Here is a 23,770-nt window from a genome sequence, read left to right as displayed (position 1 = left end):
AGAACTCTTTTAGGAACTCATACAAATGGGATCACACAGTATGTATTGTTTTTGTTGAAAGTGAACTGACATCTTAAGACGCTTTACTCAGTAGAGCTGGGAGGACTATGGGCACAGCTGGTTCCTTGTTACTCTCTAGCCGTGACTTCCTGTTGAACTCTATGGTAACCACCGGGGGAGGGAGGCCAATAAAGGGAGAAGCCGTATTTGGGCTCGACCTGTTTTTCCACCTGGGCAGTCGGAAGGTAGTCCGTTCGCAAGTGTGCTTGCACTCTGGTGGTTCCGTTTCTCTTCTCGAATAAGCCGTTTTCTTTTGGTGGATTATCTGGAGAATTATTTGGCCAGAGGACATTTTGTATGCGCTTCTTTTGCATTGTTTATGAGATTTTTTTCCATGTTGTCGTGATAGTTCATTTTCATCACCGATTAGTGTTCCATTGTATGACTAGACCAAACTTAACCCATTCTAATGGTCTCCATGTGGGTGGGTCAAATTTGCGGCCATTACCAACGTGCTCCGTACATGTCTCAGTGCACACGTGCTTGTGTTTATGTCGGGTTTGTAGCCAGGAATGGAACTGCCGCATCACAAGGTACATACAGACTTGCGTGGACACGGCCAGTGTCCCAAAGTGGTTGTGTCTATTGCGCTACCACGAGCAGTGATGAGGTCTTACTTCTCTACATCGGAGGTTGACCAGACTAGATATTTTAGACTTTATGAGTTACACAGCCTCTGTTGCAGCTACTCTGCTCTGCCCTTGTAGCAAGAAAGCAGCTCACAGACGACATATAAGCAAATGAGCATGGCTGAACAAACACTGCTCCAGTAGGTCTTGTCACTTTGGAGGTTGGGTCTTTCCCTGGTCTGCATGTGTCCCCCCCGCCCCCCAATTCATATGTTGAAATCCTAACCCCAAGGTGATGGTGGTAGGAGGTGGGGTCTGTGGAGGGGATTAGATCTTCAGGGCAGGGCCCTCATGAATGGGATTCGTGTCCTAATCACAGAAGTGAGCGCTCCACACTCGCTTCTGCCAGGTGAGGACACAGGAAAAACAGCCCTCTATGAACTAGGAAGTGGGCCCCCGACAGACATTGAATCTGCCAGCACATTGGTCTTAGATTTCTCAGCCTCCAAAACTGAGAAATAAATTTGGTGTGTATAAGCCCCCAGTGTATGGAGTTCTGTTATAGCAGCCTGAATGGACGAAGACAGATAGGAAAGACCTCAGGGTGCTACAATCTGGTATAGGTAAGAACCAGTTCATGGCAACTCCTTCCCTCTCTCTGGCCCTCAGAAGCCAAAAGGATATTGTCTTGTCTGTTCCCCTCATCAGACTATGTCATCTATGTCAAGTGGGCTGCAAAAATGAGAATGACCATACATCTCCGCTTGCCTGGGACACTCTGGTACACACCTGCTGTGGCAGTGGAACTGGGTAGTGCTGCTTTTCACTCTGGAAAGGATCCCAGTTTGGACAGTAAGTCGCACGGTCACCCTTCTCAGAATGCTCAGGCCTTGACCAACATCTAGCGTTACTTCCCAAGACCAGTCCTTCCAGAGTTCCCATTGTACCTCTGTCTCTCCTCCTCCTGAGGCCAAGTCGACTTTGCCCTGCCTGGTGAGCAGCCGGGAGTCTTGGGATGCGATAGCACCAGCAGTCGCGTAGAGTCCACTGCTGCAGTCTTCCTCGTAAAATGCCCTCTGGCCCACACTTCCTTTCACCAGTGGACCTAGCAGGGTTTAGAGGGCACAGCCTTCAGGATTCTCTCGGGGATCATGCTCAGTTCTAGCTGGTCCTGCTGCAGCCGGTGCACCCCTTGTAAAGGGCCAAACAGCAAATACTTTAGTCTTTGAGAGTCGTGTGGTCTTTGTCACAACTACTCAACTGCCCTTGTACAGTGAAGGTACCCACAGATAATACATAAACAAATAGGTGTGGCTGTTTCAACAAAACTTTATTTTAAAAAACAGGCTTGGGTCAGATTTGTCCTGCAGCCCCTAATTCCTTGGTCCCTGGCCTAAACCTGTGGTGCTCAATGTTTGGGATGAACACTAATGTTATCTGGGGAATCTTTTATAAAAATAACATAGCCAAGGTTGAGAATTACTGGTTCAAACCAATATGCTTCTAGTTGTAAGTGCAGCAAATAATAAAAGCTGTTTATTGAGTGCTTACTCTATATCAGGTGCTAAGAGCTTTCCTTATCTCACTTAATCCTCACAATTCTGTAAATTGGGTACCATTATTATGCCTTTTTTATAGATAAGTAAACTGAATTTGGTAAAATTAAGTAATTTGCTCGAGTTTGAAAGAGACCAGAATATGCCACCCCAAAATATGCCACTTTGGTCTAAATGTTGTTTTAAGCTAAAGACATTTGAGACTCAACACATGCAGAAAAAATGAAAAGCTCAGAGCTTCCTTTATCTGACTAAAAGCTGCAGGCTACAATAAATTCCTTGTCAGAACAATTCTCCCAGAGGGAGAATGAAACTAAACCTACCCCAAGTCTCTTACTTAGGGGAGTTGAAGGCCCTCAAGGAAATGAAGAGACCACTCACACCAAGACAGAAATATTATCACAAACATTCTGATCTCCTCTTTGTTCTCCTGAAACCCATTTATCTTTCCAAAGTCACTTGTTTTCCCCAAACGCCTTTCTCCCCCTCCCCTTCACCGATTAAGGTGGTATACAGTCCCCAAATTCTAATCATACTTTGGCTTACTAATCACTGAGGTCTCCCATTTGTATGCATGTTCACACATAAATGAACTGTTTTCTTTTCCTCCCGTTAATGTGTCTTGTCTCCAGACACAGAACCTGAGGGTAGAAGTTTTTATTCCTCACCTACAAGGTCATGTGGCTGTTAAAAGGAGGAAGTGATTCACACCCAGACATCTGCTTCTAGAATCTGAGCTCTCCATTATTACGCTGTTTTATTTGTTATTATTCTTCACTGAAAAACACTCAGCCTCCGTCTGAACTTAACTAGATAAGTTATTTTACCATATACTGTGTTTTATAAAAAGTTAGTCACAAGCAGTTTTCTCCAGATTTAACAAATGTGCTTTTTCTAGTATCACTGAATCATATTTTGAATCAGATTTTTCTCAGACGTGTCCACAGCTTAGGCACATCATAGAAATTCATTGTTGAAGTACCCTTTCTGTTTGTTTTCTGTTTTACAGATTTCCTCCATTTTAGCTACTGTGTGATGCTGCACCTGTTTAGGCGATTATTATTATTCAAAGGCAACACGTTAGTGTGATTTTCTTCATTCTAGAGGCAGTAGGCACAGTGGTTTTATATATGGGCTTTGAAGCCAGACAGTCATCAGTTTGAGTTCTGGCTCTGCCACTTGCATGGTAAGTACTCAGGAAAGATCACCTAGTTTTCTAGCATTTTCATGAACTAGAATGGGATGTCTCGCTTCTGTTTTCTCCATGTGTCCTGTCTTCATGTAGTTGAAGCACAGAGGAATGCCCCCTACGGTGTCTTTAAGTAGCAACCACTCCCACCACCACAAAATAGCTGACACGGAGTGATTACTACATGTTATTTTAAATACTTTTCATGGATTAATGAATTATTTCAATAACCCTATGAAACAGATGTTATGGTCTTTAATTCGTAGACAAGGAAACTGAGGGCCAGGGAGATTAACTTTTCCAAGGTCCTGTAGACAACAAATGGCAGGGGTATTTTTTGAATCCAGGTGGGTCTGGCTTCAGAGTCCATACTTCAAAAAAACACTTTCCTATATTATTTTATTATACTGCTTCCAGTAGGAAATTCTGTTATATATTTCTTCAAATCAGAAAAAATGATTTTTCAATGCCTCCAAAGCAATGGTTCCTAGGATTTAGGATTTCTCAGGGTATTAAAATTTAAAAGAATTCTAGCAAACATTTTTGCCACCTTTAAGTTTTAACAAAAAGGACCTTTAAAGACAAACACCATCACTGTCATTTACTATTAGCACAAAACAAAGGACAATTTAATATGGCACCAAAAAAGTACGATGGTTATAATCCAGAAAGACAGCATCCTAATGCTCTATGTATTCGTATATCATCCTTAAATTTTCCTTTTTGTTGAGGACAAAGATTTATCTTCTTCCTAATAGCTAGGGTAATAACTAGATGCCACTTGCATCTAAATATAACAGCTCTTTTAGGAACTTACAATTTGTCTTTCTAGAAGAAAGAACCTGTATTATTGGGTCTGGAAGCTAACAGTGCCATTAATTAAAAGTTGTTGCTTTTTAATAAAAGGTGGAATAAAAGATCTATGGGTGTTTTGTTCCGCTAAGTTGCCCAAAGGACTTAAGAGTCTGAGGGGCCTTCCTTAAGATCTTTTCATTCTTGAAATTTTGAAAGATGAAACACATAGTTTTGGAATTAGCACTTCACTCCAATATATTAAAATAAGTTATACTGTTGAAAATGAGAGCACATTTCAGTTCAAACCTCTGCGATAGTGCTGGGGTATTAATGGGTCTGTGTCTTTTGCACCTTTGGTTTCCTCCAGAATCCGCATGCCTGAGTACTTTCAACACGGTGCCACACAAGCAGAAACGTACATGGGTGTGGGCCTTATGAACTTTTTATTGATAACATTATGAAATGAGAAGGCTCAATGCTTACCAGCTGCATTTTGAACTTGACTACAACATGCATTGTGTATACAAGCGTATTAGCACGACCTCTGGTAATAGTCTGTTATACAGTGTTAGCAAAAAGGCCAATGGTTTGCTCTCAACGAACGTCTATATACTATGTAATTAGATTAAAACGAGAGTCTCCCAGATACCTGGTGGTCCAGCAGGTTGGATGTTTGGTCCCTAATCCCCATGCTTCTCAAGCCAGGGATTAGCATCTTTTGGGAGCTGCAAAGAATAGGACAGAGAACGTAACCCTGGATACCTGATGACTTCTTACTCGTGCTGGTGGTACATTCAGGTCCCACTCCTTCAGTCCTGAAATCAGTGACTTTTTCAACACTAAGGAAAGACAATATTCTTTCCTCGTCGATCATCCGCATATTTTACTTGGAGGATGGCAGTAGATCGAAATAACTTTAAGAACTCCCTCATTTTGAGAATTCACAAACTTACAGCTTTTTAATAAGAAATTAGAGTGAAGACTCTTACAGAACCAGGTTGAATAGCAGGCGCTCAGTCAGTGTGGCGTGGGATGGAGCACGAGGATGACAACGTACGTGCATCTGGGGAAGTGAACCTGGAGTGTGGACAGAGGCGGTGGCAGAAAAGTCGGGGAGACCAAGGTGTAAGCTCAGTTCTGAGCCACAAGGACGTGGCTCCCGGGTCTGAGACACTAAACCCTTCGCGAGAGGAGCAGACGGCGAAACCCCACAAGCACACAGCGGCCATCCCGCCTCGCGCAACTGATCCGTAGGCGCAGGATGATGACGTAACGCGCAGGCCTGGCGTTGATTGGCTTCGGAAGAGTCGCCGCCTATGCGACGCGGAGCCCCGCTTAAGTTCTCGCGAGAGCCGCGGCCTCCGGTGCGTGATGGCTGCGGAGCCGGGCGGAGCTGTCTCGCGGCTGCCGGCGCCGGCTCTGGGGCCCGAGACATGGCCCGGGGTTCCGGCCCGCTAGGCCGGCCTCGCCCCGACACGGCCACCATGCCCAAGCGAGGGAAGCGACTCAAGTTCCGGGCCCACGACGCCTGCTCTGGCCGAGGTGGGCGAGGGGCCGGAGCGTCGGAAAACGGGTGGCGGCCGGTGGGGACTGGACGCGCGGAAGCGAGCGCTCGCCTGCCCGCGGCTGGAGGGGCCGGGGCCGGGGCCGCGGGGAGCAGGAGGGCTGGTGGGGAGGACGCGGAAGAGGAGGCCGCCGCCTCTGAGGGATGGCGCTTGTTTCAGTGACCGTGGCGGACTATGCCAACTCGGATCCGGCCGTCGTGAGGTCTGGACGGGTCAAGAAAGCCGTCGCCAATGCCGTTCAGCAGGAAGGTAGGCTTCCGACGAGTGCTCGCAGACCCAGGCCGTGAAAACAGCCGGGTGTTCCCTTCTCCTGGAATTCGGCCTGTGTTTGTCTTGCAGAAACGTGTTTGGTCTCCTCAGTGGTTGCGCAGGTATATTTCCAGGGGGGGTCGAGGGTTAGCCTGGCGCAGTTTCTGCAGCAGAAAAGTCCTACTTCTGTCTGCGGGCTCTTCTGTAGTTTCCGCTCCTTTCTTGGCTGTTAGCCTTTCCCCCGTAGTTCACGCATTCTCCACACTCGCTGCAGTTTGCTTCTTTGTGTAATAATAACCTTGAAGTATTCTTTTTTCCATGCTTCTCTTACTTTCAAGCTTTTTACTCACGTGTTCCTGAGACTTGGGTTTTTATGACATTTACGGTCTCCAACTCAGGGACATGGTTAAATTGAATTCAGTTTCTCTCACACATTGGTCCACAGAAGTGATGCGAATGAGAACAGCACCCACCTTTTGTTTTTATCCTGCAGGGTGTATGGTGGAAGAATAAAGCACTCCCTTTTTTTTCTTCTTCAGGAGTCAGTTTCTGCAGCTTTGGAGTTAGTTTGCCCATTGCTTTCCAATTTTTTGTATTTAAAATGCTGAGTTTTCCTTCTTTTTGTATTCTCAGCTGACTCCCTCATACTGTATTTGCTTCTCCCCCCCCCCCCCCGCCCGTCCCCCCCCCCCATGCTGATATCCTGCGTGAACCGTTTGTATTTCTGGGTGGGACTCCGCCTTCTCACTCTCCCCTTTTTCTCTTCTAGTGAAATCCCTTTGTGGCTTGGAAGCCTCTCAGGTTCCTGCAGTGGAAGCTCTTTCTGGGGCTGGAGAGCCATGTGACGTGGACAGCAGTGAGGAGGTGGAGGCCCAGGAGGGGAGCATCCACGAGAGAACTGTCTCCAGGAAAAAGAAGAGCAAGAGGCACAGAGGTATGGGCCTCGCTGTCTTTTGCATCGTTAGTCCCGACTGTGGTGATAACTTGAGGCTCTCACTTTCTCAGTAGCACCAGAGGTGGTAGCTATGGAGAACCATAGCCTGGATCTTAGCAGTGGGACAGGGTTTAATATATCCGGGCTTTCTACTTTGGTCTCAATTTGAAAGGAAAGGAACTCAGTAAGAGTCAATAGAGTTCTGGAGCTGTGAACTTGACCATAGTAGCCATTCATGGAGAACATGTCATTGTCAGGTAAAAACCCGTATGGCAAAGTGGAAACAAAAACCCTTTGTATTTCTGTATTTCAGAATGTGTAAGGAAACAGAGATGTGACAAATGTTTCCCGAAATATGTGGATTGTATATAACTAGTTTCCTTTCAGCTAAGGTTAGATATTACCATGGCTTTTAAGTGTTCAGTGATTATTCTTGTCTGCTTTATGTCTGACAGGTACTGTGGGGAATAGAAAAGTATGTGGTATTTATATCTTAGTGGCGATAAAACTTACACAAATGATACAAAGAATATAAACTAACTGTATATAATCTGCTAACCATGGTTGAGCGCTGAGTGGTTCTGCTCTAGACTGAATGACTCAGACTCTTGGGGGAGAACCTGGAGAGCTGTTCTTAAAGCTGAAGTGCTCCTGATGACCAGCTGTTAGGGGAAGCTAATATACTAAATATGTGTATTTTTGGTCTCAAACCTACCAGAACTTTCACCTCTACTGGAGAATCAGAGAATACAGGTTTGTATGTATTAGAATATACTGAAATGATCAATAAATTAATGAAGTGACATTGCTTTGAAACTGTACCGGTTCTTGTCAGTGATACGTTTTCCAGAACCCCAAAGCTAATATTGACATTCCTCACACTTCTTTGTTTCTTCATTTCTGTCTTGAAATCCCTGCTCATCATCACCATTCTGTTAGATATTCATCTTCATCTTTTTTTTTTTTTTTGACACATTCCACAGACCAGCTTACAGATTTTTAAACATCTTTATTGAGATGAAATACTCTCCTTTGAAGTGGACAGTTGAATGGCTTTAGTGTTTCAGGGTCGTGTGGCCATCGGTGTGATCTAAGTTTAGAACATTCTGTCACCCCCAAACCTGTTACCATTATTCCTACCAACCACTAATCTCCTTCCTCTCTCTGGATTTGCCTATTTTGGACATTTCATATACATGGAATTATATAATACGTGGTCTTTTGTGTCTGGCTTCTTTCACTGAGCGCAGCATTTTTAGTTTCATCCATATGTAGCATGCATCGGTATTTCATGCTTATTGCTTTTTATTTGGCTGTCATGAATAAATAATACTGCTATGAACACTTATAGACACATTTCTGTGTGGACGTAAAGTTTTGTTTTTCTTGGATAGGAGTGAAATTGCTGGATTACTACTTGGTAATTCTGTTTAACTTTCGGAGGAATTGCCAAACTGTTTTCTGAAGTTTCTATTTACATTCCCACCAGCCATGTAGTAGAGTTCCAGTTTCTCCACATCCTCACCAACACTTGTTATAGTCTCACTTTTTAAATAATAGCCATCCTACTGGGTGTGAGGTGGGGATCTCATGGATCTGACTTGCATTTCCCTGAGAACTAATGAAGCTGAGCATCTTTTCATGAGCTTATTGACCATTTGTATGTCTTCTTTGGAGAAAAGTCTATTCAGATCCTTTGCCCATTTTTATTTTATTTCATTTTTTTTTAATTACTGAGAAGAATTCTTTATGTACTTAGGACACCAGTAACTTACCAATATGTGACCTGTGGCTTACAGACTCTTACATGTAATTTATCTTTACTTCCTTGCTCCACTTTACCCCCGTTAAGTTTGTTCATTTGAGTCACATGGGTCTTTTTCCCCCCTTCTTTTTTCTTTTAGGTTCTTTTTAAGTAAACATACAAAAGAAGATAAAATAATACAATGAATGCTACGGAGCTTTTACCCAGCTTTAATAACTATCAATTCATGGCCATTTTTGTTTCTACCACTACTCCCCCCGCAATACACACATGATTATTTTCACACAATTCCCGAATATCCTATTATTTCTGTAAATATTTTAGTACTGTGTTTCCCCGAAAATAAGACCTAGCCGGACACCCAGCTCTAATGTGTCTTTTGGAGCAAAAATTAATGTAAGACCCGGTCTTACTTTACTATACTATAAGATTGGGTATAATGTAATACAATTTCCAAAAGACACATTACAGCTGATTGTCCAGCTAGGTCTTATTTTTGGGGAAACGGTAATTACCCCAAAAGATAAATACTCTTTGAAAAAAAAAAAACCATTATCACATCTAAAAAAGTTAACAGTAATTTCTTAATATCAGAACCTTGTTAGGCTTGCCTCTTTATTGCCGTCACACATGTTTTGTTTTTCTAAGTATCTGGGCCTCATGCTAGTTGTTTTGTTTGGAGTACTTTTCCTCTTAATCCGTGCCTATCAGAATTCTTCGTGTCCTTCACGGTTTATTTCCATGAAGCTTTTCTTTACTGATTCCATTTCCTACATTTTGAAATTTCTCAGTAATTTTTTTTAAAACACAGTTCTTCAGTAATTACTGAATTTTGTCCCTAAGGACAAAAATTTTAATAGCATTCTGCTTTATAAAAGTTCTCATGGGTTTTGGGAGGAAGTTCTGATAATCATCTGCCTTCTGTTTCAGAAAGAGGTTTAATGTGGGAGAAGGTGGGGCCCAAACATGGTGTATAAGACTGAGCCTTAAGTGATTACTGGAGATGACCAGAAAGGATAGGAACCAGAAAAGAGGATGTTAGTTTAGAAGCATTGGTCTCTGGTAGGGACAACCTAACGCAAGAATCTGACTGAGTCACAGAACTGCAGGAAACAGCCATTCAGAAAATTAGAAAAGCAGAGGTATCTTCAGGGAGGTGGCACAGGGGCTTTTGGCCCAGGAAAGAGATAGAAGAAAACTGGTTTTTGGATAGTTCTCTGACTAGACCTGCGTTAAAGGGTAGGTTTAGGATTAGCCCAGATTCAGGGGTCTTTATGGAGTGTGAGTTTTCACTTGAACCTGAGATGTCAGAACCCCCGAGTCGAGGATGAACGCCTCGAGTGGAGGAGGAGGTGGGGTACATGCCACGGAGTGCCTTTGAATACTGATGCTGTGGCCAGGGTCTTAGGTCAGACTGGCAGTGAGACAAGGAGAGACCAGAAGAAAAGCAACATGTCCACAGTTGTTTTTGAGTATTGACAATAGCACAGTAACTTACCTGGTTTTTTATTAACTTTGAGGTTTCCTCATACCATCTTAAAATCAATTTTGTCTTTTAAATGACTGAACTGAAGACGATGTTTGGTGGGTGGAGACTATGAGGAAAATCAAGGGCAGAGCGTACAGTGCAAAGCTGGAATTTGGAGTCAGAAAAACTGGGTTCTATTTACCTTGACTGGGTGGCGAGGTTCTGTTTTCTTATTAGTAAAATGTGCTCAATAATATTTTCCTGTTTCCATTGAGGAATTATTAGAGCTGAATGATAGAATGTGTACAAAGGCACTTTGAAAACCTCAAAATAGTATGGAAATAATTGTTAAAGGTCATGAGAGCAAGATGTACTCACTTGGGCAGCAGGAAGCAAGTTTCCAGCAGCTAGAATAAGCAGGAAATGATGAGTTTGACAAGCTTCGTTGGACCTGTTGACAACCTTTTTCTCAGCTGTGCAAGCCCTGGGCGAATTGAAGTGATTGGGGCTCTTCAGAGGTGCCACTGTAGGAGGTCGGGGGTGACGGTTCTCCTGTGTGTTTCAGAAGACAAGGACGGGGCTGCAGGAGAAGAGTACCCCATGGACATCTGGCTGCTGCTGGCTGCCTACATCCGCCCTGAGGACATTGCGAAGTTCTCCCTGATTTGTAAGAATGCCTGGACTGTCACGTGCACTGCCGCCTTTTGGACCAGGTTGTACCGAAGGTGCGACCCCGGGAGCTCTCTGTTGTCTTGTAGCTGACGTTGTGCTGTTTGTGATGTGGAGCTGCTCCTGGGACCGTGAGCTTTTCCTTTCTCTGCTCCATGCCTGGTGTGAGCCTGGCTTGGACTCCTTGAGCTCCTCTCTAGGTGAAACTTGGTACTGTTAACTCATCCAGGTATTGTCTTCATGCCGGGTGCCCCTTCCCCATCCAGCGTCCACTTGCAGCGGAAAGTCTTGCTGCAGGTCTCAGAAAGGACTGAGTTTCTTCAGGGGGTGCCACAACTGTGGTTTTCAACAGCTGCAGGTGCCTGTCTGCCTCTGTGCAAGTGGATTAGTTTCTGAGATTCGCTGGTCATTTTGAAGGCACGTAGAGTTTGTACTTGGGCTGACCTTGTAGCTGTAGTGGTGAGGAGAACGAGTACTTTGGCCAGTAGGAGGGCTGGCTTGCTCTTGGGACTGGGTGCAGAACTGTCAAGATTGAAGCTGGTGATGAGCATGTGTGCGAGGGGTGTGCAGGCAGCAGTGAGCACAGAACTCGCTGAGACATGACAGGACAGCCTGGTTGGCCTTCCAGGCACAGGCTCTTCCTGAGGGCCTGAAGTCTATGGTACAGGAATTGGGCAGAGATGCCCTTTTGTAGAGTGAAATGCTGAGGGGCAGCAATGTTAAATGGATGGAGAAGCACAGGAGTGTAAGGTACATGGGAGCTGGGTTTGCATAGCTGAGAAGTGAAGTGTGCGGTGATGTGTGTGACTGCACTGGGGACACGCCAGCTGCTGCTCAGGGAACAGTGCTGGGTAGTCCTGGAGACCGGGAGTCCTGGGCGACTGTCCTGGAGTGGGACAGAGTCACACATTGGGGGAGTAACGTGTCTTGTTCCAGGCACTACACGCTGGACGCCTGTCTGCCTTTGCGCCTGCGACCAGAGTCCATGGAGAAGCTGCGCTGTCTCCGGGCTTGTGTCATCCGGTCTCTGTACCACATGTACGAGCCATTTGCTGCTCGAATCTCCAAAATCCCAGCCATTCCGGAAAGCACGCCGAGCACACTGAGGAATTCCAAAGTGAGTGAGAATGAGTGCTGGGGGCTCCCCAGTGGATCCTTGTGGGGGTCTGTCACCGTGGCTTGTCTGCAGCTTCTCGGTGGGAGGCAAGGGCTGTGGGTCTCACGCCGCTGGGGTTTCACTTCTCCAAGCCGTTGTTGCTGGGCTGGCCTGGCTCGTGTTACCGTGACCCAAAAGCTTCCTTGTGCTTTTACCATATTCTTTATTCTCTTTATTTTTAACTCATTCTCGTGCACTGTACATTGGACCACTTTAGATGGTTTCGATGGTTTGTGCTAGGAGGAACACCACTCAGTGGTAGGTGTCAACTGTAATTCTTAAGAGGCGCTTTAAACCATGACACAAAAATACAGCACGAACAATTGACTAGTTTCTCTTTCTCATGTGACCCTGACCCCTGGGATTCCCTTTCTTGTGACCTCTTTCAAAGGTCCTGCTGTCGATGTGGCTCCCTTCCGTTTGCCGAGTGCTTGCTGTTGCCAGGCTCCGCGGCGTCTCACGTCAGGGACCGTGGCCACGTTAGCCTCTGTAATCCCTGTGTTCCAGACTACTGGTGTCCCGGGCTTCCCCGGTCGTTCATATTCTTGCATTGCATTTGAGTTTCTGGTGTTCGGATTTGCACATGGGTCTGATAGCTCTTGTCCGTTCTCTGCCTTTTCTTCTCCGTAAGGAAATCTTTGCAAACATACCTTTGCCCAGCAGGACTAGTGTAGCACATGTGACTATTTAGGCACATTGATGTCCCGTCCCCCCACTTCTTTTCAAACTGATACTGTCTGAATTTTGAGCTTGGGGGTAATTTTTATTACTCTTTTGCTAACCCAAATCTGATGTTCTGTGGCACTGCCTGTTCTGTGGCACTGCCTATTCTTTTGTCTTTTGTTTTTATGCTTTAAATGTCATAATGGTTCTTCTGCCCTCATTTAGCTGTAGTGTGAGAATGTTCGACCTGATGCATATTGACTAAAAGGATACTGTGGATTTCAAGCTGATTTATCAAGGCTCCTCCCAGGGTTGCAGGCTGAGGTGGTCAGGGCCACGGGCTGGGGTGGATGTAGGGCAGGACGAGAATTGCACCCCGCTGCGGTTCCTGCTTGTAATGTGAGTGGACAGTGTAGCATCTCACAGTTCGAGTTTCCCTCCCCCAGAAAAGAAACATTTGATAGTGTCCGACCCACTGTCACGGGTGGGGTCACCCCACAGCTGATCAGTCAGGTGTGTCGTTGCTGGCACAGAGGCGTTGGCAGGTGTGTGTGTGACGCGTCCTAGTGGCCCCAGTGCCAGTGCAGGTGCTGATGCCTGGACACGGGAGCTCTGTGGGTTCACAGTGCTGCGCACTGACTTTGTTGAAGTGGACGGAGAAGCCAGGTGGGATGATGACTGGTGTGTCAGTGCTGACGGCAGCCCAGGCCGCCTGGTGGCTGCTCCTGTGCCTTGTTGTTAGAGGTCTTCTGAAGAGGAATGGGGCCTGCGGTGGCAGGTGTCCCTGCATGGCCGTGCCACTTGTAGCACCACAGTCGCATGGCGCTCAGGGAGTGGCCAGCATGCCTACAGGAAGCAGTCCCGTGTTCCTGGACTCCAGCTTTTCGTATATGATCCCCCTCTCTCTCTTTTCAGTAGCATAGCTTGTGTGGGACACTGGAGCCGTTGTGATGGCAGCAGAAGTGTTTGCCCCTTAAAGCCAAGCCCATTATTTTTGATGGAACATCAGGACGTACAGGGCATGTCTGAAGGGCAGGACAGCTGGCACGGCGGACGACCTACCCCTTGTCCCCTGGGAGGTACTTAACTTCTTGTGCTTAACCTTAGCTCTAGCCTGACTCATTGCAGGGCTTACTCTAGACTGAATCCAGTCCAGCGCTGTAGCCCACACCGGCTGTCTGCTCCCAGAAGGTCCTGAGCGGCTTGTCCTGTCACGGGGCCAGCCGTCTCTGCTGCCTTTGTGACCATCTTGCCTGGTGGCTACTGGCTGCCCTTACGCTTTAACATAGGGGAGGGGCCTGAATCAGAGGGTGTCCCTGTTTCTAGAGATGAGAACAATAGGGGTTGAGCTCAGCAGCCTCTGAGGTTCTTACATTGGTCCCTCTTCCGTTACTGAATAGCCCTGGGGTTGTCTCTTTTCATGTTGCACCAGTGTCACATTGGGGGGTGTCTATCTGTGCCAAAGTAAAATCACAGCATTGGGACAGTGGCTGGCTTCAGAGCTGTCAAACAGAATGGTTTTTACTGATTATTTTTCGTTACCTTATTTTGATTTTTTTCTTTTCTGTCATTTATTTATTTATTATTTTTATTTTCTTACAGTGCTTACTTTTCTGGTGCAGAAAGATTGTTGGGAACAGACAGGAACCAATGTGGGAATTCAACTTCAAGTTCAAAAAACAGGTATGTATTTGTATCTCTTCTTTGTTTTTCAGATAGTATTTTGTTCTAATAAATTTCACTAGGCATAAAATTGCCTTATTAAAATCAAATAATAGACATGAAGACTTGTAATAATTCCATGAAAGGAAAACGAAGAAGGAGCTATTCTTCATGAAAGACACACAAAGCTGTAATAGCTTAATGCAAAGAGGGAAGCTTGAGAGGACCCTGGGTCGGGACAAAGAGCTATCCTAGATATCTTGGGGACAATTACATTTGAACGTGTGGTGGAAATTAGAGGGTATGAAATTATTGCTAATGTTCTCGGGTGTGATAATGATACAGTGGTCAGATGGAAGTGTCTTTTTATGCTGAATGAGGGTGGAGGGTCACTGTCACTTTCAAATGGCTTTGTGCTCCCACTGCCAAAGTCGTGTGATTTTCGTATACGCATATGTATAAAATGAGGGGGAGAGAGCAAACGTGGCCAAATATCCAATGCCAGAGAGTCTACAGGAGTTCGTTGTGCTCTTTTAGTAACTTTTCTATGTATTCGAAGACTTTAAAGGTGGGAAAAAGGGGAACGCTTGTTCTAGCAATGCTCTGAGGTTATTGGCCTAAAGTTCCTGTTGTTGTTCGAAGCAAATGTATTTGTCAACACCAGTGATCTGTCTGGCGTTATGTCTGGGGCGAGGTGGGGAAGCCACGAGGAGAGGGACTGCCAAAAGGCCGTTTACAGGGGAGTAGGTACTGTCTGTCCCCCCTGTGTGGCTTTGGCTGGGCCTGCCTGACGTCTGGGCCACAGTGCGGGCTGCTCGGCTCGTCTTCATGTCCTGCGCTCACCACCTCATTTCTCTCCTTCACTTAGTGTCTCAGTGATGAGACACGTTACACGTACAGTCAGTTTTTCCTCACTTGCTGGCAGGTAAGTTACAGATAGGTTTGTAATTAAAGTAAATCATATTTTTTCCAAAAACATGATTCCAGAGGAGAATTTTAGCTTTAATCATCATTTTCAACAAGATGTGCACAACCCATGACACCCATTGGATGCTGGTAGGAGGCCCCCCAGGACCTTCCTGGGGCAGGGCAGGCAGTCTTACTGGCTGGGGAGTGAATGCTGACATGTCCTCTGGTTCTGAGATGTGTGACCCTTGTCGTGGCGTCTGGGGTTAGATGGCACTTCTGCTTTCATCCTTTTGTGCAGCAGGTGTGCTTTTGAGATTGACACGTCACAGGGTATTGGCAAGTCTTCAAACGGTGGACGGCCTCTGGTAGAGCTGTGAGATGCCAGTTCTCACTAGCTGGCAGGAAATGCCATGTAACTGAAGCCCTGCGCCCACTGCCACATTGCTCATGCGAAGGTGTTTTCCTTCTGTCAAAGGTTGGGTGTTCCTTGATCTGTGTAGAAGCCAATGTGTACACACAGAGAAGCGGTGACAGAAAAGTGGGTCGCAACGTTGGTGGAGTCCCCAGGGTTTTCATCGGTGGAGTGCGTTTTAGAGCCATAAACGTTCCCTCTGAGCCATGAGATTAATGTCATTCTCTTCAGTCCCCCAGATTAAAGAGCAAGCGTGTGGGGGGCTTGCAGCCTCCTGTTCAATACGAAGATGTCCACAGCAACCCAGACCAGGACTGCTGCCTGCTGCAGGTCACCACCCTCAATTTCATCTTTATCCCAATTGTCATGGGAATGATATTCACCCTGGTAAGTGGAGACTGGATGTCATCTCACGCTCTTCCATAGACTCGGACTCTGCCTAGGGTTGGAAGGAAACTGGTAAACTTCACCATCGAAGAAGAACCCTGACGAAGAATAAAAAGAGTCTGAACACTGACTTGTAAATCAGGGGCAGACAGGTCCATGGAGGAGTTATTTACGCCTGAGAGTATTTCACCTGCTTTCTTCTCTACAGTAAAGAGAACGCTTTTGCACCTCCTGCGTAGTGAGCATCATGTTTGAGAGACACGACCCTGGGATAATGGTGGGCTGTTCGTGAGCTCTGTGTGTCGGGGCCCCCATGTGTGCGTGTGGTATCACAGAGGCAATGTTAAACCAGGGTGGCCCGCTGTGTCCTGGGGCTCTGACCCTTCCAGGCTCAGCTAAGAATTAGGTTAGTAAACAAGAAATATGCCTTTGGCTTCTCTTTTAGGTTTTTAACATTTCTAACTACGTTGGCAACTGGAGAGTCCATGTGATTTATCTTTGTACTTTAGGCTCGTTTCAGAGGTACATGGGGCTCCCCTCCACATTGAAAATGGCGTTACTCTTTTTTTAATGGTAAAGTAGATAATACATACTTCATGTAAAAAATTTAGATAATGCATAAATACATTGAGACAAGGCGACTTAGATTTGCAGTAACCTAAAACTGAGATTAACCCTTCAGGAACTATTCTTTGTGTCCCTTTGTGCGCCGTGGACGTGTGCGCACCCACTCCCTTAGGTGATCCTATATAATTGAGATCCCGTCATACACGGTCCTTTTATCAGCACCCCCTGCTCCTCCCCACCACCGCCCCAGGCCAGGCCATGCTAGTGGCTTGGTCCTACACTGCCCGTACCCTGTGTGCTGTGCGTTCACACAGCTCTGTACTGACCACATGTACACAGAGACTTGGTGTATTTTCCAAAACGTGGGACCAGGTATATGTTTCCTGCATGTTGCCTGACTCGCTCCATAGTGTCTCATCAGAATCCCTTCATGTCAGCCCTTTCAGCTCTAACCCAATTTTTTAAAATGAGCTTTGGGGCTAGTCTGTGCAGGTACGCTAACTTACTCAGCCACCTGGGAGGTGCTCTTTAGCATAGTTCAACTGAAGAAGCTAAGGAGAACTTGTACAATCACCCTTATTTTTTATACTTTTGCAAAGGTGTCAGGGCCTAGCCGTGTATATTCTGTCCCAACTGTGTCACTTCAGAGTGAGCCGGTAGGAAAACAGATTGTTTGATCTGGGTTCCGGATTTGCTTTCCCCCCAGTTCACCATCAGCGTGAGCACGGACATGCGGCACCATCGCGTGGGACTGCTGTTCCAGGACGTCCCTGTCCATGGCGGTCGGAAGCTGCGCAGTGAGCAGGGCGTGCAAGTGATCCTGGACCCCGTGCACAGCGTGCGGCTCTTTGACTGGTGGCACCCGCAGTACCCCTTCTCCCTGAGAGCCTAGCTCTGCCTCCGTCCTGAGGGGTCAGTCCAGCGTGGGAGGGGCGGCCGCACTGGAGGTCTGCTTAGGGACGCACATGCTCTCGGCTTCCTGGGGCTCCTGTTAGGGGAAGGAGGAGGTGGAATCACGAGGAAAAGCAACTATGATTTCTGAACATATTTTAATGTAAAAATTTCATTTGAAGAAACCTGGCTCTATTTTCTGCGTTAAACCCCCTTTGGTGCTATTGAGTTTGTGGTCTTTATTCTTTTATCCCAGTGAAAATGGATGACTTTGCTCTAGGGGAAAATTAAACTCTGGAATCTCCAAACCAGGAAGCTTCAGCGGCGCCTTTGGCTCAGAGGAACCTGAGAGGCCTGGATTGTTGCTACTGTTACTTCAGTTTAGCTGCCCCTCAAATTCACGTGAATATTTCCCCCTTACCCTTCTCCAGAAATAAAGCAGGTGACAGGGTTTTCACAGTCTTACAAGATTGGCTTGTGTATCTTTCTTCAAAAACAATTTTTGGAAGTTTATCGCGTAAAAATTCTTTTGCCAGTTTTGGATTTTAGGTGTTTTTATGAGAGCAGTGATGATAGTGACTTTCTGTGCTTGGTACAGTCCAAGGAACTTGAGACGATAGCTCTGATGTTCACAACCCTGCAAGGTGGGTACCACTGTCCTCATCTTGAATCAGTGACTTACCCAAGGTCTACCGGCCAGTGAGCGACAGCTAGGACTCTGGCCCGGGTCTCTGCTGTGCCACAGTTAGAAAGGTCAGTCTCATTTTTCTTGTGGTAGGTGGTGACGGGGGGTGGGCAGAGTGCATGTAGATAAAAAGTAAAAGGTGAGTAAAAACCTGATTGTGGTATGCCTTATCCCTAATGAGCCGGAAAGGTGCATAAGATTGATGAGAATCTTTTAAATATGTTTCTAAGTAAGGTGTAAAACGAACCAAGAACATACTGCAGAAAAGATAGTGGTATTTTTACTGAATTGTAAGAAAGACATTTGTTACACTGAAGGTCATTAAAAAAGGCACCCCATGTTGAAACCAGCCTCGTGAGCTCTATGCACTTTGCCACTTGCCCCGCCCTGCACAGCCCATCATCCCGTGTCGTCCCTGCAGAAACACTATTGTCCTGTTGGTCAGAGGACTTGCTGTAGCTGGTCCACTCAGAAGAGCCTCATGGGTGTGTTGTGTTGCTTTGTCTGGTTTTTGCTGCTTTCTCCCACCGCAACTTAGCCAGTGAGCTGGATTTTGCCAGGATATTGCCATGAGGTGGGCATTAAGGCGATATTCTTTAAACATGAACATCTTGTGGGGGCAGTTGTTACCATACTGCTAAATTGGTGTGTTGTTTCCTTGCCATCCTCCCTACGCCCTGCTATTTAAGGAGTAGTCTCAGGGAACATCTGCTTAACACTTTTGTTAACAGCTAACCTTACCTCATGCTGAGGGTGGGAGCCTGGGTCAGTGACATACAGAATCTGGGCATTTAAATGGTCAAACAAGACCCAAGGACAGTAAGCACCTTGCAAATATCTGCAATCAGAAGTTGCCTCTGAGGCAGGAGGAAACCCTAGTTCCCTGAACTAAAGGTTTCTTGGAGCAGAGTGGGCATGGCCCCAATTTAGGAGTTCCCTTCAAAGGGGGAGTGAAATAGGTTTGGCTTAATAATTGTGTTCTGACTCACCTGAGTTTTTGTGTCAAACTCCATGGTACGATGAAAGACATAATATTAGGTACGGCCTCAGCTGCTGTCTTAGCATAAGGTTGACGGATATTTGGTCAGGTGTGTTACCAGTAACCTTCATGGCCTCAGCCTCCCCTCTTCATTAGCTGAGTCACCTCTTCTAGGATGATTCATGGTTTATTAGTGAAAGCACAGGAAGTGTCTCAGGGATTTCCTTTTGATGAGACCCCCCCCACCTCACCCCACACCACCTGGAGAAGAGTTGGAACTTGCTGGACTACTTTTGTAAAATCTGTTTTGTAATTTTTACTTCCTTAAATCTATACTTTGATTTTACTCCGAGGGTCAGACAAAATAACATAAATTTAGCTTCATTTCTTACCCCCCAAGTAAATCAAAATTACTCAAATTGTCCTTTCTTCTACCAAACATACAAGGAAACTAAGCCAAATGGTGAATATATTGAAGGAAAGAAAATAAATGAAAGGTTGTTTGTGCCACTGATTTCAACTACAGCATTTGTTGCTGGTTAGGCGTGTGTGTGCCTATGGATGTACACACACAGCACGTGTATGAAATCCCTCCGCTTCTAGAGTGTGCGTGGGTTCCCTGAAGGCCTGATTGGGCACGGTGATGAAACTTCCCAAACCAGACGGCAAAGATGCGTATATAGCCACGGCACAGGGGAAGGAGCAAGTCAGGGAAATGGGGAAACTGAGCTAAAATGTGCCAGGAATTTTGGTGTGGACAGTGTCTTCACAGAATGTGTGTATAACAGACCGACATGTCGTTTTACAGTGTCAGCACAGCGACACAATTCATTTAAGCGCACGCTATGGAAATGTATATGGATTTCAAGTTTCTCCACTTAAAAATGGGTGTGACCAAAGGAAAATCAAGAAATGGGCGTGAGGGAGCAGGTGTGAAAGGTGACAAATCGCTGGCAACAAGGCCAGTACGGAGACCAATTTATGGACCTGGGTGATTCAAAGGGATGGCCCTGTATGCTGCGCCACCTGGAGGGAAGCTCCAGGCCGAGCGCGCAGCCTCACAGCCCTCTCAGGTCACGTGGGCTGGGCGGGGCGCGGCCTGGAGGGAGGTGGCAGGCCCCGCCTCTGGGGGTGGGCCAGAGCGCGGAGGGGGCGAGGCTCTGTGCTAGGCGGCTGCGGCGGCCTCTGGTCACGTGAGGGACGGGGCGTACCCCGGGCGGGGGCGTGGCCTCGAGTGAGGAGGCGGGGTTCGTGCCCCCGAGGCTGCAGCTGCTGGGTGTCGGGCGTGTGGGGCGTCAGGTCAAGGCGGCTCCTTGGCTGCTGCGGCCTCCGAGGAGCTGCCCTGTCTTGGAGAACTGCAGGCAGGTGAGCGTGCAGAGCCCAGGATGGAGAAGGATGGCTCTCTTCCCAGCTCCAGCTTCTGCACAGTTCGGGGAGGGGTCTCTGGCGCGCCTTGGGCAGCAGCCCCTTTTCCCTCCACAGGCATAGATGCTGCCTCTGTGCCGCTTCTCTCCGGACTTTGCAGTCCTGTGCCCTTGGGGTGAGCGTAGAGGCGATGTCCGATTTGCGGGGGGCGGGGTGGGGGGCGTGGAGTTCGCGCTCATCCATCAGCCTCAGAGGGGGGCCTGAGCGGCAGGTTTCCTGGAGGAAACCAGAGACGGACTGCACCTCCACCCCCCTAGGAGAGTCAGAGAAGAAGAGCCCCTGGGCTCCGGGGGCAGCTCCGCCGGGAGGCGCAAGCGGTGCTGAGGACTTCGCGTTCCCCCGGGGTGGGGGGGGGGTCTTCGTCTTTCCCGCGTCGCTCACAGCACCCCTTAATGTCGCCAGCTCTCCATCCTCCGGCTGCGAGACGCAGGCTGTGCCAGAGGCGCCCGTCTCCGCAGTCTGCTGAGGTGGGGGCGAGGGGGGTCGCAACTGGAAAAGGGGGAGAAAGAGAGATCCCTGAACTGGTAGGGTGAGAGTGGGGAGCCGAGTTCCCACCACGTAGTATGTTTTCCAGTGTGGATCCTGCAGCTTCTGACGGCCGGTGGGAAGAGAGGTTGGTTTGGAGGACTTGGAAATGCGATGTGGGTGCTTTTCTTGGAGAAGGAGGAGGAGGGGGGAGGACAAGGTGCCACTAGGTGCTGACGTCATGCTGGAGGTGTCCGTCTGAGGGGCAGGGGAGTTGGGCTGCTGCTTTGCTGTTCGGGTGAGCAAGTGGTTACCAAGGAGGGTGTGCTTGGCGTGCGGGTCCCCTCCTGCTGGGGGCGTAAGGCCGCCCTCCAGGAGCCAGCTTTCAGGGATCCCCTGTCTTTCCAGAGGTGTTCCACGCAGCAAACATTTACTGGGCACCTGCTATATGCCAGACGCGTGTTAGGTACTGGGTCTTCTGAAGGCAATTTAGAGCTGTGGGGCAGTTGAGAGGTACACACAGTCACACAGTAGGCGCTCTGTTAACACCCCTCCCCCCATTTTGTTACATTGCTGTTGGATTACAAAAAGATGGAACGGTCTGAACTGAATTCCAGCCTACCCACCCCCTACAACTATTAACAACCCAGGTCATCCCAAAGGAACAGTTGGGATTATTTCCGTTGGCTCTTTTCTAGGACTTTGTCCTGAGTCCTAGGACGCTGCCTGGGATAAAGGGGGTCTCAACATAATGAGATGGTGACTAGCACAGTGGTTACTGGGGGCCAAGAAGGCACTAGACACCTGGCACAGCAGGGACCCCATCTCTGGAAGGCAGAAGAGTGTGGGGGCTCAGTGTGGAAGGGCAATCTCACTCGGTGAGCATGTCGTGGTGTCAGCCTGGGCGTGTGTGTGGCCTTGCAGCTGGGTACCGAGGAAGGATTGGAGGGGCAGGGTGGGCAGGCAGCCAGGCTCCTGGGTGTCGTCCCTGAGTTGATTGCTGAAATCTTAGAGTTGGAAAGAGTTGTCAGGGATTGCTGTGGTCCTTTTGGAGCCGTGGAGGATAATGGGGTGAGAGCTCAGGGAGAGGATGAGGAGGCAGGCTGAAGACTCAGCTCAGGGCCAGGGAGCTGGGGACCAGAGGGCTTTAGGGTACGGGCGGGGGGCTAGCTGAGGCTTCTTATGCCCGGGACACTCCCCCGGGGCTTTGGGCCATTGGATGGGTTGCTATAGAAACATGGTGTGGTATGGAGTTGTGTGTAGTGTGTGCTGGAGAGAACGAGTTGATGTGGAGTCGGGAGGACCAAGGCGGTGACAGCAGCCTCCGAGTCCAGGTCCCAGGTGGAGGATTGGGAGGGAGGGGGGACGGGAGTGTACTGCAGCCACAGGAAGTCACCGTCTGTGCCCCCCCTGGCCTGCTGTCTCACTGACCTATAATTAGCTCTGAAAGGCATACGGTGCTGGCTCACAGGAACGCAGCCCTCTGGGTGACCATCAGAGTGGAAGTACTTGGAGGGGCCATGCTGCCAGGCTGCACGGAGAGGTCTCTGGGAACTGAGACTGTCGTGGGGGAGGAGCTGTGAGCTGGGGGTCTAGCTGCAGGGCCCAGCAGAGCCTGAGCCTGGCCTGGCCTGGCCCCCCCAGTGTCTTCTGCCCCCCAGGTGAGGTCAGTTCCAGCCCGGAGCAGGGTCCGACAGGTCTTGGCCGGGGCTGCTTCATTCTGAGAGCTGAGGAGAAAATCCTAGTGGTGCTCAGGCCGCCCCAGGCTGGGCCAGATGCTGGGTATGTGGTCAGTGCTGTTCTCTGTGTGGCTCTCCAGCCATCACTGTGTGTCTGTGTTCTCTCCAGGAGGCCGCGCTTCTCGAGGGCCGAGCCTGTATCCATAACCATTCCTAGGTCAGTACTGGATTCACGGGAGCCTCCTCGGTAAGTAACTGTTGGATGGAATTGAAGAGTTCTGGCTTCTGATCCCCTGGGTTCAACGAAGCAGGGCCTCTTTGTAGCCAAAAATAATTAACCTGGAGCAGAGGAGCCTCTGGGGACCCAGGGCAGGGGTGCAGCATGTCAGGGGGATTAGATCCTACAGGCAGTAGGGAAAGTGAGAACCCCTAAATCTCCATGAAGCGTGGTATATGGGCTTAGGTTTATAACTGAACAAAATGTTAAGTCCAGATGTAGTTAGTAGACCTTATATATCAGTTACATAAACACATAACGTATTCCATGATTTTGAAGAGTGCTTAGTGCAGTATAATTTTGTAGTCAGGTGTCAGATGAAATAGCTGGTTTGCTTTACAGGCCTTTATTCTTTTTTTGCCAATCAGCAGAGTTGAGTTCTTATAAAGTAAACACGTCTGATGTAACTTCATGAGCACTGTCTTCAGATAACTGTCATTTCAAAGGGGTGATGGGCTTGCAGTCCATTTAAGAAAAAGGCTCCTTAGGACTCGAGGGTTTCCTCCCTCAGCGCCGAACTCCTTGTTTCTGGGGGTGATAAGTAGAATGGGCTGTCCGGGTCCTGTGGGGGTCAGCACGCAGGACCTGGGGAAGCCCTTCTCAGTGGGACCCGCAGTTCCAGGGAGGTGGGGGTGGGGTGAACGCTGACGGGCTGTGAGTGGGGGGCCTAGAGGTGGGCCAGGCCAGGGCTTTGGCTGGGGCTGGTCCCTGAGCGCCGGACATTCTGGGAGACCCGTCACTGGTGCATGTGGACCCTGGGCTCCGGAGACCCCACAGGGAGGCTCTGCTGGGGG

The 23,770-nt window shown here is 48.0% G+C and overlaps 2 protein-coding genes across 16 annotated transcripts in view; both read left to right on the top strand.

Annotated features, from left to right (window-relative positions):
- The first annotated feature begins 3,207 nt into the window (after positions 1 to 3,207).
- On the top strand, positions 3,208 to 18,502 carry TMEM183A (transmembrane protein 183A). Of its 2 annotated transcripts, XM_033099610.1 has the most exons (9): positions 3,208 to 3,371; positions 4,537 to 5,711; positions 5,894 to 5,983; positions 6,753 to 6,917; positions 10,719 to 10,875; positions 11,756 to 11,936; positions 14,241 to 14,321; positions 15,853 to 16,008; positions 17,282 to 18,502. In XM_033099610.1, the coding sequence occupies exons 2-9, from the start codon at positions 5,486 to 5,488 to the stop codon at positions 17,465 to 17,467; spliced, it is 1,242 nt and encodes a 413-aa protein (XP_032955501.1). In that variant the 5' UTR covers positions 3,208 to 3,371; positions 4,537 to 5,485; the 3' UTR covers positions 17,468 to 18,502. The 2 variants fall into 2 exon arrangements, with proteins under 2 accessions (XP_032955501.1, XP_032955500.1); XM_033099609.1 differs by lacking the exon at positions 3,208 to 3,371 and having other exon boundaries at positions 4,549 to 5,711; positions 10,716 to 10,875; positions 17,282 to 18,500.
- A 1,853-nt stretch (positions 18,503 to 20,355) lies between these two features.
- The window catches only part of PPFIA4 (PTPRF interacting protein alpha 4), a 60,714-nt gene continuing 57,299 nt past the window's right edge, over positions 20,356 to 23,770 (top strand). For 9 of the 14 annotated variants that reach the window (XR_004422243.1, XM_033099430.1, XM_033099433.1 and 6 more), the window contains exons 1-2: positions 20,356 to 20,495; positions 22,869 to 22,946. The gene's annotated coding sequence lies outside the window, so the exon portion shown is untranslated. Of the gene's footprint in view, positions 20,496 to 22,522; positions 22,682 to 22,868; positions 22,947 to 23,770 lie in introns of those variants that run through there. The other 5 variants (XR_004422242.1, XM_033099435.1, XM_033099431.1 and 2 more) reach the window with 2 other exon arrangements.

Source organism: Rhinolophus ferrumequinum, chromosome 27 (assembly GCF_004115265.2).
Source record: "Rhinolophus ferrumequinum isolate MPI-CBG mRhiFer1 chromosome 27, mRhiFer1_v1.p, whole genome shotgun sequence".
In the NCBI taxonomy this organism is placed as follows: Eukaryota; Metazoa; Chordata; class Mammalia; order Chiroptera; family Rhinolophidae; genus Rhinolophus; species Rhinolophus ferrumequinum.
The sequence above is the reverse complement of the archived record's forward strand: the minus strand, read 5'-3'. Positions and strand labels throughout refer to the sequence as shown.